The 17,268-nt window shown below is 39.2% G+C and overlaps 1 protein-coding gene across 1 annotated transcript in view; it reads right to left on the bottom strand.

Moving 5' to 3' along the window:
- Window positions 1-17,268, bottom strand: part of LOC117815956 (VPS10 domain-containing receptor SorCS1) — a 148,348-nt gene that overhangs the window by 102,529 nt on the left and 28,551 nt on the right. The window contains 1 exon segment of the mRNA XM_034687979.1: window positions 8,914-9,013. Within this exon segment, the coding sequence (XP_034543870.1) occupies window positions 8,914-9,013 (100 nt within the window).

Genomic DNA, 17,268 nt, shown 5'->3' with positions numbered 1-17,268 from the left:
ACAAAGTCAGGAAGTTAAACTAAACCAGACAAACAGGGATCAAGAACTACAAAATAAAACAGGAAACACCATAGACTTGACTAAGTAATAAGAGAAAATACACACACAGGGAATACAACCCAAGACATGGATCACTCATAAACTGAGAGTAAACAAGAAATAAAACATAAAGTAAATCTACAAAAATCAAAGACAGGTTACAACACAAAGAACATGCATCTGGTCATTAAGATTATGCAAAAAAAAAAAAAAAAATAAACAATGTATTAAATGCACTAATAATTGTTTTGTGATGAAATGATAAAGGCCCCGCTTTTAGAAGTAATATCATCAGGTTTAAACAGGTCGTGAAAACCAGTTGCTTAAAACCATGAAAAAAATGAAGATTAAGAAAAAGGTTAAAATCACAAATTTGAGTTATTATGATCGACCTCAAACATGCCATTTTTGGCAACACTTTTTAGTTTGATTAGGAAGCATTTGATCCCGATACATTAGTTGAAACTTATTGTTGCCAAAAGAGACATCCAGGGTGTTTTTTTAGAAACAAAATTAATAAGTCTTTTGTCGACTGGCAGTGGCAGCTGATATATGGTAGAATTTAAGTTCTGAGACATCACTATAACATCTTCACTTGGCATCCAACAAACCCAACAAGACAGTATTATAAGAATTGTTGGATTCGTAATACTCCTTAGTCTACTGCAGTTTGCTTTATTTTGTCTTCAGCTAATACACTGAAGTCTTTGTGACGTTGGACTTAAGGGCTTCTATTACACTTGTTACTGGGCCTCACTGTACTAGATAAACCCTAAGAGCCCAGGTAATCTGGATATTTTTCTCTTTTATAGTTTTAATCTGGTTTGAGGGACTCAATCCCATTTAAGAGTAAAATGGCCAGAGGATTTTGGAAAAATATTTAGAGTTTTTAAATCTAGATTAGACCTCTTAAACAACAGGCCCTAATGGTTCCAATACTTTCATTAAATATACTGTACATCAAGTCTAACATCATCATCAGGTAATAAAGGCTGCTACTGCAGAGGTATTTATCAATAAAATATAATGTGTGACAAACCTTTAGGTTATTCCATCATACCAAAAGTCTGTCCCCACTCTTTCTGTTTTTCTTTCTTCTAGACTTTTCTGTCATTTTGAGGACAGTTCAAGGACATAAAATATTAAAGTCAGAGCTTGAATCCAAAATTGAGACAATAAACAAGTCTTTGAAGCCTGACAGTGGGAGAGGTCTCATCTGAGGGGAATTCATATTCCACCCACCTGCCTGTTGTTGCTGACTGAGCCACACAAGGCCATAATTGTTTCCAAACACTGAGCATGCAAACACATGCATGCACACAGAAAGGCACAAACGCGACTGTTTGTTGTTGTGAAAACACTTAATCCCAGGGACTGTTGTTTTAGTCAATACATTCATGAGAAAAGCAGTTCAGTTATGTATTCCTTAAAGAGAATTCACAGTCTGAGAGTAAAGTAGCAGAATTCATCTGTCACTCATCCCCGTCCTTTGAAATAATCCTCTTTGTTTCAAACCATTAGAGACATTACCCATTTGTAGACTGCAATGTGTGAGGTACTTTTTATTTATTTATTTATTTTACCAGCACTCACCATCCCCAGCCATTTACTGTAATAATGTGCTCTCACACAAAATCTCAGGCTAAAACCCCAAATCACCACCCTAATGTGTACTCCAGTTGTGCTCTCTCATGTGCAGGTTCACTGTGAACCACAATATGAAAATTGATGTAATTGCTGTCTCTGTTTTCTCTCTATCGGTGACCCCTGGGCTTTCCTTTTTTTTTTGCTGTTTTTCCCTCCTCACCTCTCCAGTCTTCCACACTTACTTGCTCTCTGTCAGTTTATTTGCGGTCTCTTTCCCCCCTCACAATTCTCCTGTTCCTTCCTTTTTTCTTTCATTCTCTGCACTATATCTTCTCCCCTCCCTCTCTATACTCCAGTGCTTCCCTCCCTCTTTCCTCTGCAGCCACAGAGGCCTGATTTACTTCCACTGCTGGGTGAAGAGAGGGGCTTTTGTCTGCCACCAGCAGCGGTCACATGGCGCCATGCCGGGGGTGACAGCAAGAGCGACGGACCTGCATTCGCTGCTACCCTCCCTCGCAAGCGTTCGAGTGTGTGCTTGGAATTCACTGCATGCGTGTGGGAATTACAGAGTTGGTGTGTGTGTGTTTATGGATGTGTGCATTGGAGATTGAGAAAGTTCCTCAATCCATGCTTGTTTACATCTGTTTTTGTTCTGTTTACTTGTAGTTCATTTTTGCCACACCAGCATAATGGATAACTCTGCTGGTCCATCTGTCAGTGCATCCATTCAACACTCTTTCCAGGGTGAATTATTTGAACAGTTTCTGCCTGGATTGTCAAACTATTTGTTGCACATGTTCACTGTCCACATGAGCTTAATGTGTAAGTCTTCATTGATCTCTAGATTTTTCATGTTGCACCAAGACTGGAATTAGCCTGAGAAAGCCATATTCAGAGGAGGGGATGGAGTCAAAGAGAAGTGAGAGGTTAGAAAATGCTAAGTTGTTAGCTGAGACTTTCTCCATCTTGGTGAGAACGGTACAAAAGCAATCTATAGTACCCATAGTGCAAGAAATATAGTAACTGTTGTTATTGCTTGTAAAGTTTGGGCTACAGGAAAACAAGCTTTCATCAAAAGTTCTTCTATAAGACAATAATCATCTGCTGCTCAGAGGACTTCTTTCAGGACATCAGAAGACTATACCAAGGACATTGTTTTTTGAAGCAGTGGTAGCTTCTTAATTAGAGGGCAGGATTTTTGGAAAGTAACTTTCTGGAGACCAAATCTGTTTTTGTGAAGAAAACTATTTTAACTTCAATTTTAATAAAAATATTACAATTTAATTGTCACATTTAAATAAAATTAAATGTGATTTCATATGTAAATAACCCCCCCAAGTTGTTGAATAACTTGGCCTACTTTGAGTCACTTTATTCTACACAATCACTCTGTCTCTCCACATTTCATTCCCTTTGTGCTCTAGTTGTGAGTAATGGCTGGCCTCTGTCATTAGGGGTAGATTACATGTACAGATCAGTGGCCCCTTCCACTGTTGTGAACACATATTGGCATTTTACCAGTAAGCACCCAATATTCAACAATTACATTTTTTGGATGTGTTGAATTATTGGGTAAATGTTCACTAAAGGTTGTAATTTTAGTAGTGGTGGAGTGATTTCCTGAGGCCTTTCGTTCAATCTGATTCCTTTCCCCAATTGGCACAATCTTCAAGATGCCCCCTGTGAGCAAAGAAAGAATGCAAGTTTCTGATTTGGTTTTATTTTTCTGACCTCAAGATAATGACCGACTTAGTACTCAGCAGGATAGTTGTGATTTTCTTCCCATCTCTTCATTTAGTGACAGAATAATTTGGAAACTAGTCACTCCTTACCATCGTCACAGTATGCTTTGAGACAAATGTTTTTACAACATGGTACCACATGCTTATGCTTACAGGCTAACAGAATACTGATATACTTTATAAAATATATTTAGTTATTTAACCTAATAGTTTTTGTCTGTCTGTATTGGTCAACAGGAGACGAAGTGTGAGGCTGATCTCAGAAGTCATGCTGAAACTGCATTTGGAACATACATCATGATATTGGTATGTTGACAGATGTAAACAAGCATGTGTTTAAAACCTCAAGAGCTTATCACAATTCCAGAACCCTGCTAATGATCAGAATTGAGCAGGTTTGGCTTCAGCTTTTAGACACAGTTTATCAGGCTCAGTTCAACACTGTCATCCTCTTGTTCAATTCATCTACAGCTGAGCATGGCAAATCAAGTCTGAGATGATCTCTCAATCAACACTGTTCCAAGGATAAACCATTTTATTTGCATTACAACCTTTCCTCTTCTGCTACATCAACACAACATTAAACCTAACATCTTCATCATTTTTTAACACGTGTTTAATTATTAACTAATGGGACAGCTTTAGACTTTTAGCCTCGGTTATGTTCTCCAATTTCTTCCAGATGTTTTGCTATACAGGAGACAAAGATACTACGAGAATGACGGTAAAGATGTGTGGATGCATGTGAGACAAGTATAATTAGAGTGTGCCTCCGTGTGTTAATGGAAGTGACGCTGATGAGAGAAAGAAAGCAAATAAAGCAGAGACACAGACAGTACGTGTTTGTGTGTTTTACTGAGAGCCTGACGGTGTGCATGACTCAGTTTGTTTGTAACCTTTGTGTGTTTGTGAGAAAGTGTGTCTAAGTGTCTCTCTGTGTCCCAGAGTGTGTGAAAAGATATTAACAGCCTGTCAAGTTGTTTGCAGGTCTCCATCTGCTCGCTTCTCAGTGTGTTTAAACTAAGGCCTGGTGTTTTTGAACCTGCAGTTTTGCTTGAATCAGAAGCAGTTGTGCTTTTCCATGGTCTCTGCAGTTATGCCTTATTGGAAAGCTCCGAAGTATTGCAAAGGTCTGATGCAACATTCATACACTGTAACTGAAACGACAAGCAATGTCAACAAAAGGACACCTGTTCCTCACTCGCTCTTACTTTTGCAATCTTCACTCAGGGTTAGTTTTACCTGGGCATTTCTGGAAATTTATAAATTACCCCCTGATGTCAGTGTTTTTTTAATGTGGCGCATTCACACTGGATAAGCTAAGTCTGTTATTTACTTGAATTTACTGACATTTTGACTGAAAAAAGCTGAGGCACTGAATAGATAGATAGATATAGATAGATAGATCTTTATTTGTTCTTAATAAGGAAATTTGTTGCCACCGTCTGTACAGGAATACATGTATGAACACAATAAACAATAAACATCCACCCAGCCTCACAACAATGGTGCACCTCATCCCACATGTATACACACCGAACACATATGAACACACACACATATATGCACACTGGACACATATAAACACACCGGACACATTACAGTGGCATTCTATTTAGCAGTGCAATTGCCGATGGGCTGAAGCTTCTGCGAAACCGGGCTCGCCTACAGTATGGGGATCGGTATCTGCGACCACAGGGGAGTAGTGTGAAGACTGAGTAGAGGGGGTGTTGAGGGTCCAGTGTTATAGTCTGTGCTCTGCGTATGATGGCTCTGTTGTTGAGGTCAGACAGGTTGGGTGTGGGGGGCGGATGATTTTGGTGGCAGTGTTTGTGGTGCGAATGAGATCCTCCTTGTCTCAGATGTCCTTGGGTATACTCATCCCAGGTTAATATGACTTCTACCGTATTTCAATCGAAGGGTGCTTTTAAAGGGTATATGATTGAGTCCACCATGTAAACAGGGGGCGTTTGGATTGTGTATAGATGGATCAAAGTACACTTTGAGGTGTGGGTGATTGGAAGTATTAAAAAATAACTCATTTTGAAGCAGATGTGAAAAATGTAATATAAGTGGTTAGAATAAAGAGTAAACTAGAATCATGGGTCACCATTGGTCATCAAATTGTATACAAGTCTAAACAATGACTACACTGAATTATATCTTGTCATCTGACTCTCTTATTGGGCAGCTGTTGCTCAGGGGAAAACGGGGTGTCTAAAAATCAATTCATTACCCGTTTTGATCTCCATCTCATCCAGATAACATTTCACAGTGTCCTTGGGTTAGACAGCAAGCCAAGCATGGCTACAAAAGGCAGAATAACCCTTGTGTGATTGTGCTAGATAACATTTGGAGGCAGGTTGACACCTTAGATGGCAGGTCTTGTAGTGCCTTTAAATGGGGTCCTGTTTACTGTTTTCACAAGAAGAGGCTATTTCAATGCCCCCATCTGATTGTATTCACTACATCATAATTCAATTTATTTTGAAAGCCTAGCATTCGCCAGTATTAAGTGTCAGGCGTTATTATGTGTTTTACAGGGTCTGTAGTTTGTTGAGCTAGGCTAGCTAGCGTTACAGTGGGCACGACTTACAATGGTACAATGTCATTTAGCAGACGCTTTTATCCAAAGCGACGTACATGCGAGAACAAGAACAACACAAGCAAAGATCTAGACAAGAGGAAACAAGATCAGTACGAGTAACAAAGTGCTTCAAGTCCATTTGGGTGCAGGTACTGCCAAGCAGTGTAAAGGCAATGCACAAAAGTAATTAAGGAATTTAAAAAAATGTTTTTTGTTTTGTTTTATAATAAAATTAGGAACATCTACAATGAAGCAACCAAACCATTTAAGACCTTCCATTATCTTCATCAACAATTAACCCGTCATCACCACAACAATGACCAAAGTACCAAGTGCTGGGTCACTCAAGAGCTGAACACAGATTCCCAGAGTAGAGCAGGACAGTGCGAGTCAACTGTAGCTGGACGACATGATCTGCCACTGGGGACAACAGTGGAGAACAGTCTAGCTAAGTGCATAGTGCTTCCTAAAGAGCTGGGTCTTTAGCTGTCTTTTGAAAAGTAGAGAGGGACTCTGCAGATCGAATGGAGTTGACCAATTCATTCCACGATTTAGGGGCAACAGAAGAGAAGAGTTGAGCTAGTGATTTTGAGGCCTTATGTGCTGGAAGCACCAGGCGCTTTTCAGAGGCTGAGCGTAGCGGGCGAGAAGGGCAGTAGACCTGGATGAGGGGTTCCAGGTAAACTGGAGCGGTTTTGGTGACTGCTTAAGTCATGATTAGAGTTTTGTATCTGATGCAAGCTGCAACTGGAAGCCAGTGTAGCGAGATGAGCAGGGGAGTGACATGAGCTGTCTTGTTCTGGATCAGTTGCAGAGTTTTAATTGTGCATGCAGGGAGGCCTGCCAGTAGAGAGTTGCAGTAGTCAATGCGTGACATTACAAGAGCCTGAACCAGAAGTTGTGTTGCGTGTTCTGTCAGGTAGGGTCTGATCCTCTTGATGTTATAGAGGGCAAAACGGCATGACCGAGCAATCGAGGCAACATGAACCCTGAAGGTTAGCTGGTCATCGATCATGACACCCAGATTTCGGGCAGACTTAGTGGGCATGAGGTTTTGAGATCCAAACTAGATATTGATCCGTGGGTCCATACTGGGACTGGCTGGAATGATAATAAGCTCAGTCTTGGACAGGTTGAGCAGTAGGTGACGTTCCCTCATCCATTTAGAAATGTCAGCAAGGCAGGATGAGATCCGAGCTGAGACAGTTGTGTCGTCAGGTGAAAAAGACAGGAAAAGCTGTGTATCATCTGCATAGCAGTGATAGGAAAAGCCATGGGAGCGGATCACTGCACCAAGTGATGTGGTGTATATTGAGAATAGGAGGGGACCAAGCACTGACCCTTGAGGTACCCCTGTTGATAAGCCATGCAACTTGTACAACATAGTTTGATTGATGTTAGCCAATTGTGGGACTGCAATGAGCGACAACAAGTCTTAATCTAGATTGTCAACTTTGTTGTCTTTTCTTTTGTTCTTTTGTTCCGTGGTGTAGCAGCACAAAGAAAACATGATAATTTCCAGGTAGAAAGCAAAGAGGAAAACAATTGATCTTTTAGCGTCCATGTTGTTCTCATTCAGTTACCCTGCATGAAACACCAAGTCTTTCAGAAACACAACATGACTTCACAACTTTATGAGTTTTGTTTAAAAGCAGCGTTGGTGTATTAGTGTGTTGAATGTATAGGTAGAATGGATTACGGAGTGCTTAGGCTGGTGCTAGGCCTAAAAGAGCTATATACTGTAAGTGCAGCCCATTAACTTTCACCATTCATCTTTAGCACCTGAACACACTCTAAACATGTCATAAAATAAAAAAATTGAAACAAATTTAGCAATTTGTATGGACGTGCAGTTATAAATCCACTCAGATATCTCTCTCAATTCCAACCCCTCTCAAGCATATTGCTGGTTGGACTTTAAATAACAGCTCTGATGTAGAAAATAAAGTCTTGGCCGGAATCTCCATTATCACCTTTCTGAATAACACTTGGTTTCACACTGGAAGCACAAAAGATTTCCTCTCACTCCTGGGTATTCTCATCATGAATGGCAGTCTTTCCAACAGTGCACGGGAACCAAACCTATTGCTCTACCTTGCCATGTTTAGATATATGGCTGGGATCAGAGATCTAATTATTGTTGTATTTTACCTTACATTTCAGAATGCATTGTATTGTGTACATTTACAATAGATTACCAACATGTTGACAATGAGTGCATCATTTTCTTACATGACATAAGTAACAGTCAAGTCTCTCTGTCAATCTCCTCCCAAGTTAAGGTTCCTCTTACATCTCTATCTAATCAGCTTGCTTGACATCTTTAACTGACCTGAGGCATGTCTAAAACACTGACAGACCAGCTGACTGGATGAAGCAAGCAGCTGGTTCTGAACGAGGAGTTGGGGTTGCATTTCTTTGTCATTATAAGACCATAGTTAGCTCTGAAAAATCTACCCTTTCCTGTAAGTGCTGTTCAAAAAGAAAAGGTGAAAATGTTTAGAGTGATCAGAAACAGATAGTCGTAATTAGAAATTGAACTAAACCCAGGGAAATGCATGGGCACCGCCTGAAGGAATGGTTGCAAATATGTGTCTCATCCCCCTTTTTTGATCTTGCCAAAAATGAATTTAGCTCTGGGAAGAGAACAAAAAAGAGAAATAATAGCCAAGCCTTTCATTTGGGAAATTGTAAAGTATTTCCTCTGCTGCCAGCTAACTGTCTTTATAGATTCCACATATTAATAAGTGAACCAGTTTTCAAAGCAGCTTCCTGACAGTGTGCAAAATGTCAGTGGGAGAGGCAAACATCAAACAGACAGAGATGAGTCAGACATCAATAAAATGACCTATTTGATTTTGCATACTGTGTATCAGACCAACAGAGGACATGAAACAAAAGCAACCCACAAGATCAAGATAATGATTTAATTCAAATGTAAAAGCAGAAGGACATTACCTTTCTCTTGTTGTTTGGGCTCACGTACAAATAGCTGAGTATTGTCTTTGCTCCCACTTTGTCATTCAGCTTCTGGTAGGTTGCTCCGTAGTCGGTTGACCTGAAATTGAATCAGAAAGGTCTGATAAACATTTGATGAAATACTTGTTGCAAGTCAAAGTCCTTCCTGGAGAATTCAGTGTGAGAGGGGAAAAGAGCACTGACGTGATGAAGTCCTTCTTGTGCTCAATGCAGGAAGATGAGCCCCAGCAGGAGAACAGGCCAAATCATTACAATCGCTGTGTGCCGACTACAGCCTCTAATGCACACAAACAACAGAACCTGAAACCAGAGCTATCAATGATTGTCTGAAAGTAACCTGACAAAGAAATGTGAACATTTTATTTTCACTGCAACTTCATCAGAAATGCCAAGTTTAGCAGCCAATCCTGCAACCAGGGGCACAGATTGCACCATGATAAAAATACCATTCATTGAATGTGAACATGTATGAGAGTAATGAGTTCTTCAATGCCATAGAACCAAACAAACAGCATCATAATTAAATTTCGTACATTCTAGGTTGAATGATTACACAGTACTGTGGGTTTTGTGGCATTGAAGCAGAATGTCAACAACTGAAATGCAATATTAAAATCTGTAGAGATCCTCTGTCCAAAACTTCAAACTGAATTTCGAGACATTGTAAAAGTAAGACAATGAGTACAATTGAAATATGTGTAGAAGACAAGGTACTTAGGTGGAGAAGCGAAGAAAGTATTGATACCATAACAACAATAACCCCAACCTCAATACTGATAAGGTACAACTAAGAATCAATCTGAACTTCTGTTAATAGGTTCAACAGAGTATTCAAGCACTTTTTAAATGGGTCTATGATATATTAAGGGTTCTTTCATACCTGCAGCTTGTTTGCTCTGATGGCTGAATGATACATTTCTCCCTTGGATCTTTTGTTATTAACAATTATTATTGCAAAGTGAGCCAAAGCATACACCATCACTGGGCGGTCCTTGCATCATTATGTTACAGCCTTCTTTTCCCAATGTGTAGGTAAACAAATGCCATCCATACTGGTTGTATTTCTCATTGTGGGAAGCTGGCTCCAAGACCCTTACTAACATTAAATGTATTATTATTATTGTAATTATTATTATTATTAGCCAGTTAACCTAACAACAACATTAGTCATGGGTTGACTTGGAGCAGTGAGTAGCAATGTGTTGGTCGAAAATAACCTGGCTCTAAGAGCCAGCTCTTGTACAGTATAAATTGAAGGATATGAGCCTGTTATTGCCCCTTGTAGAATAAAGAGACGATCTTCTCTCCACACTGCTCGGCTAGGGGCACACCACAAACTGACTGAATGCCCTGTCAAAGTGTGAATAATCAGACACAGGGGGAGTGGCAATGATTGTGTTCTTAGGACTGGTGCTTGATGGTATAATATGAATGTTTTAATACCAAACATCATGTGAAATAGTGACTGATACTGTTTATTATACTTAAAGTTAATGGTTAAAGTAAAATACATGCACGAATACCCAACTTAGGTAACTACATTAATCCAAATGGCTGATTCAATAAAGGCCAAAATGGCACTATGAAGAACTGTTTAAGGTTAGAATTAAAGAGCTCGCTCTTATTGCTTAGCTGAGCTTAATGATCTGGAGCACTGAAAAGAGACTATTCTATTCACTAGTGCGGAGGTCAATGCCTTGAATTGTGAGTGAGTGAGTGAGTGAGTGAGTGAATGGAGAAGCGGGCTTTCCGCTGCTCTGACGAGCAATGATTCACGAAGGCCAAGAAACTCCAACAGCAGTATGTAAACATATGAGACCAGCTTGGTGATAGTGGAGGTTCCAGTGATGTGAAAGAAAATATCCCATGGTTCAACAAGCTAGACAAAATACTGGGAAACAAAACTGATTGTTGAACAAATAGAGGTTGTGGAGTCCTATGACGATGCTAATGATGCTATGCCTAACACCACATTTTCTGCTGATGCTGAGTTGGAAGGAGACAATGGCTAATGTTAGCCTATTGCAAATTGTATGCTAAATACTTCCCCTACTACTGGGGGTTGATGGGTCAAGAAGCTGCTAGTTCCGATTCCGATTGCATTCTCACTGCAAACAAACCGCTACAGGGTTCGATTGGGAGCAAACTGAGACCATCTGTTCTGGGTGACCTCGACCCTCTTGTTTTGTATCAGAGTGAGACTGCTGTCTTCAAATATGTCCAAACAACCTGGGCCAAGGAGGGACAAGATACCTGTTTCAAACAGCTTCTCCAAACCACCCATGTGCGATTATACGAGATTTCTTTCTGATTGTATTTCAGACATTTTGAGAAGTCAAATCAGACATTTAAGGTAAGCTTTAGTTTCATCGATGTGTGGCTTCATACTATGTTGCATTGATGATTTGTCACTTGCTGGGGTATGACTTCCTAGAATGTCACAATTTTCCAACACCTGATAGTTTGTATTGTGGAGCCTGTAGAATACAATTTAAATGACCTATTTGTTGTCTATATACAGGTTTGTGTGCTTATTTTTGTTACAACTTTTCTGCTAATGGTCCCATGATGTATCATTTTATGCCAACATACAGTTTTAAATCCCAAGCTACGGAACAATGCACAGATTGATGAACAGACAAGGAACTTTTTTATAGGGATAGCTTAATTCATCAGCTGTTGGTGACAGATAATAGTAGCAATTACTCATGTATCTGAGCACTGTTATAAAGGCTATAAAATACACAGCGTTCTATATGGTAGTAGTTTCATAGAATACGTTTGTTTTGTTTTGTTTGTCTGAAGAGGATGAATTTTGAATTTAGGTTAAAGGAAGCTGTTTTTTCTTTTCTTCGTAAGCACTTTCATAAAACATCTACAACATCTAATGAAATATTAAAAACACAATGAATTTCAGTGTTCTGTGTGTAAATGTTCCAAAAGCACTTTTCTATTTGACATTTTAACAATCGAATCAATACCTCAGTCTTTTTTTGCTTGTTTTTTCCTGCCGTGCCTTCCCTTGGGATTATACGGTGGTGGTTTTTGTCTAACATTACGAGCACATAGCGGCACTCCATGATCCTTTAAACTTCATTGACTTAAAGAGATTGACATGCCAGCTTTGAAAAGCAGCGTCGAATGTGTGTTGAATAATTCAAATGTTGGTCACCACTCTAATGTGAAATTTGTGTTCAGTTGAAATTTAGCTTTTCAGACTGTCAGAGAAGGTTTGAATGGATTGTTGGAGCTCTCTGGTCTAATTTACTTTGAGCAAGCTAAGGCTCAATCAAAGAGCTTTTCTAATTTCACATGAAGAAAGAGAAAAAGGCCAAAATATGCTAATCTTAAAAGATGCGGCAAAGACACCGTAGAACAGTTAGTGGGACTTCAAATGAAGCAATCACTCGAATGATGTGGGGTTTTTTTTCCCTCTCCACCTTCTTTCCATCTTATTTCGTAGCTGTCCAATCCACACTGAAGTCCTTGTTTGAAGTGTGCTGGGTTTACTGAGAGCCTCACATTTTAAATCTACAAAAAGTCATGAAAATACCGAAATATTCATGGCACACAGGCAATTTTCTCACATTTATCAGGACTTTGAGATTGATTACTGGCTGGTTCAGGGATGTGCAGATACAATGCCACCAGGACCATGGGACGATGACATCATCAGGCTATTGATCTGCTCCTCTGAGGCCTATCTGTCAAAGAATCATTTGATTTAGGAGCCAATGACTTATTTTTAGTGTCTCCGCAACTTTCAACACGAACCATTAAAACTGGCCCGGCTCTGGCAGATCCCAGGAAGATGAAAAGTTGGAGTAAATGGAGAATGATAGTTTCTCAAGGACAATGATTTGGAGTGAAACTCAGAAAAAGGCTTTCCAGTGGTTATGTGTGGGTGTGGAATGCAGCTCTGACCACGCTGCTGTGTTTTCATGCGATGTGAGGATGTTGGCTCCACAGGGGCTGTAGGTGAGCCAAGGATCCAGACTGTCCACATGTTGGATCAAACAAGAGGGGAGTTAATGTCACATTGTTTGAGGGCACAAGAATGACACCAACACTTTTGCAGTGAAATAGCTCACTTAATTCAGAATGTATCAGAAGGATGATATAGCTGTTACTCACCATATTGACCACTGTCCTCTGAATCATGCTTAGGGCATTAAATTCATTTTTTATGGCTATTATTGAGTTTTGCCAGATCCAATATGTTCAACACAATTTGAAACCAGGGGTATAGCAGTGCAAAATCAAAACAGCGTTAGTTTTCCACCCTGAGAGTAACACCAGAGGAAAATGGCAGCCATGAGAGTGTGGTGAATTCATCCTGAAACACACTTTCCACACAAAAAAAGAAATGCCAATCAGAAGACTTAAACCTCCTTCATTTAACCCAACTTTTTACTTTCTCTAAAATAGATAAGAATTAAGTCTACACACACTAGAAGGCTTCTAAGATAGACTTTCAATTATAATTTCCCGAGTCCACCACACATTGATAGACTGCTGCAGCAAAGCTTTTACACTCTCGGTGGGGGGTTTGATTAATCATGGTTTGAAGGGTGAGAGCTGTGTGCATCTTGGTGTAGTTAAAATAAGGTCAGTCCCTGCATTAGAGTGCGGAGAACACCAACAGCACTGCTTGAGACACTGGGCAAATGGCAGCCGAGCTGAGTGTTCCAGGATGAATTTATGAAACCCTTAACGCTCTTGGAGAGTATATCTGCTGAGTAGCAGGCTAAATCATACCCTTCACTCCCCTCACTCCACATCTGCAATCCATTTCCATCATATTTCTACCCTTCAGGTTTGGTGGCAAACTTCCACTCTTAAAGCAATACGAGACAAGAAAAAGTATGGTTGCCAATAATGAAAGGAAGAAACTACGTCTGTTGTAATATCTTAGGATGTGTTCTTTTTTTATGCTTATACTTCAAAACACACATCCCTTTTCTTTATGAATGGGCAATTATGTCCAAACAGAGGAGATACAGTAAATCATACATGTACTGCCACAACAAGGAAATGTTCTTGAGGATTCACATCTATAAACTTCACAGATCTCAATGATACTCTGTGATACACCACAACCTTCCACATGTCAAAAGTAGTAGTGTTTTGATTCTTTATTTGAAATGCCTTCTGTGATTTGGTCCCCCTTGAACCCTAAACCTCCAAAAAGGGGGGGTCTAGGTCTTTGCCATTTGCACAACATGTTACATGTTGTTCACCATGTTTGTCTACACTGCAGTGGCCTTTAACCACGAGGGATTTTGTTTGATTTCCAGTAGATAGTTTGGATTCTGGTTGTTGCTGAATGGATTCTATCAGTGTGAGGTGTGCTGTGTTGGCCATCTTGTTGCGCTTAGTACACTAGAAGAACCAAGCTGTTCAACATGAAATTATCTGTCACGTCATGTGCTGTGTCTTCCACATTTTCAACATCTGTTAAGATTTTTAAAATCTTTCTGTGTCAGGCTTAAGATGGTTGAATCTTAAACCAGTGTTCATGACAGCAAAGGTGAGGGAATAAAAACTGACCAAAAAAAAACAAAAAAACAGAGGATAAGAGTAATATTACTAAATTATAGTCAGATATTTGTGAGAATAAAGTGAGTGTTAGTGACATTCTGACGTTGTAAATTTGTGGGAAAAAGTGTCAAATTTGAGAGATACCCAAACTCTGAAAATATTTTTTGTAGAAACCAGGCTGCTTCACTTTGGAACACCCTGGTTATGCCACAGATGTTACAGTTAAACAGGGGAAGCCACAAGCACACTAAGTGAGGAGGTATGACAGAAAGAAACCTGGCTTCATCATGTAAGTTTCCTTTAAGTTAAATGAATGAAGAAGTTTGATCATGGTTAATATTCAGTGAATGATGTATGACTGTAACCTTGGAATACTGGTTTTCTCCTCCAGCTCCTGCAGATCATGGCTTTTTGATATGATAGCTTTCCTTTCAAATAATCTCTGGCATGAAGTGATGATGGATAGACTGACAGACTTGGACATGCTCACATCTTAGCACATGATTTCTAGAAATAAAGTTTCAAGCTGTTACCTCATGCTGCTTTTTGGGGCCACAACAAGCAGAGATTCCTAGTTTAGCTTCACACTCTCCCAAAGGAGTGTTTGATTCCTGGCAGGCCAGCTGGCTACCTTCAAAACAGTTATCTGTTGCTTTGTCCTCTGTCTTTCTGCCTGGAAATTATCCAATAAATGTCTACCCTGTTAATATCCCTTTCTCTCACTCAAAATGTGTGTCTCAGCTCTCCTTTTTTATGCCTGTCTGTCTGCTTATCCACACGCACCTTTGTTTTTCCATCCATTAGTAGAGGCTCTGTTTTCTCAAAGCATCAGATATATACCAACATGAGTATAACATCGGTACTGGATGCTCCATTACCTGGGTAATGTTCATTGGCGAGATAGTAGGATAGTAATGTCCTCACACAGGTTTCGATGAGGTAAAAGCAGTCATATAATGGTACATTTCCCATAGCAGTGGGTAAGAGCTTAAGCCGTGAGGCAGCCTCTGTGGAGAACTGCATTGTTGGCTCTGTGAACCTGATGTATTTTTTTATACCATGAAGGACGGAGGAGAAGAAGGAACCATAAAGTGCTATTTCTGTCAATATTGAAGTACAATTTTCAAGAGTTTAAAACATATCCAGGTTTTCTCCAGTGTCCTTTTCTTTGGTTTGAGAGAAAGTACCATGGCTTAGTTTTTGCAAATAATTGAATCATGAAATAAGAGTGTAGACTTTTCAGTCCGCCTTCGCTCCACTGTGGTTTGGCTCCATGCTCTCTCATCATTGTCAATGTCCTCTGAAAAACCTCTGACCTGTTGACCTCAGGTCTTTCTCTGCTTATAATGACAATTTGTTGTCATAGTTAATTGAAATATGATCTGGCATCAACAGGGAGTGTTTTATTTTGAAAATCAAACAGCTGCATTGATGTTGTTTCGATGACTGACTTCCTGTCCTGCTCTATTTGCCCTGTGCTGATTGATGCAGAATGCTCTGGCATCTGGCAAAAATATGAGTCTTGCTTATCTGCTAGAGAGGACTCTGGCCTGCAGAGCTGAAACAAAGCAGAAATACAGCAAATCGGAGCCAGTGGAAAGACACACATTGACTAACATTGAACCCTATCAGCTTCGCTGCCCTGTTGGAGCAGAGATGGATCGAACACGGATCTGGTGGAAGTTAGCCGTTACTAAATGGAGAGAGTGAGGAAGACCAAAACTTATCTGCTTTTTTTCCCCAAATAAACCTGCCAATATACTGCATTTATTGCTTCAATGCTAAAGCAGTATATATAACAAGAGGGAGTACAATTAATTAAACAGCAACTACAGGGCTAACACACACGCTATAATCAGAGGCTGACGTCAGGCAGAGTCAGCTAATAGTACCAAACTGTGGGGCTAACTAGCAGCCATTGCTAACTCAAGCCATTCTTAGAAGTGCCAGCTTTTTTTTTTAGCTAACTGTTCATAGGAAACAATTGTTCAATCCAAATTGTCTGGGTTTTAAAGTGTTTTATGAACGTTAATCAATCAATCAAGCTTTATTTATAGAGCAACTTTCATACAAATCAAATGCAACCCAAAGTGCTTTACAGCCATTGAAAAACAAGAAAGAAGCAGAAATAAAATAATGGCAAGACATATTTGGGGAAGATAATAATAATAATAATAATTTATTATTATTATTATTATTATTATTATTATTATTATTATTATTATTATTATTATTATTATTATTATTAAAAATAAGAATAACATAACATAAAATAGAGACTAATGCACACCAAAAATAAAATATGTGTAATTAAAATAAGTTAAAGTATCAAAATTGGGAATACAAATAGTTAAAATAAATAGATTTAAAAGGGGTAAGGATAAGAGTTGAAAATAAAACTAAGGCTAAAAATAGCAAGAAAACTGAGTAAAAACTAAATAAATAAATGAATGAATAAATACATAAAAATAGAATAAGATAACAGTTAAAATTACTAAAATAATAAAGCAACATTTAAATCAATATTATAGTAAAAGGTAAGTAATACAATTGTAAAACCCTACATGAAAGCCAGACTGATTAAATAAGTTTTTAGTTTACGTTTAAAAGTCTCAATATCTCTATCAGCTCTTCTCAGATCCTCTGGCAGGCTGTTCCATGGTTTAGGAGCGTAGTGGCTGAAAGCAGCGTCACCAAATGTTTTTGTTCTGCTCTTAGACAGCTAAACAGCTAACAGAGAGGAGCTGGAAAAACTTGTAAAATCATTTTAAAATCAATGCGAAAAGCAACAGG

Source organism: Notolabrus celidotus, chromosome 7 (genome assembly GCF_009762535.1).
Source record: "Notolabrus celidotus isolate fNotCel1 chromosome 7, fNotCel1.pri, whole genome shotgun sequence".
Classification (NCBI taxonomy): domain Eukaryota; kingdom Metazoa; phylum Chordata; class Actinopteri; order Labriformes; family Labridae; genus Notolabrus; species Notolabrus celidotus.
The sequence above is the reverse complement of the archived record's forward strand: the minus strand, read 5'-3'. Positions and strand labels throughout refer to the sequence as shown.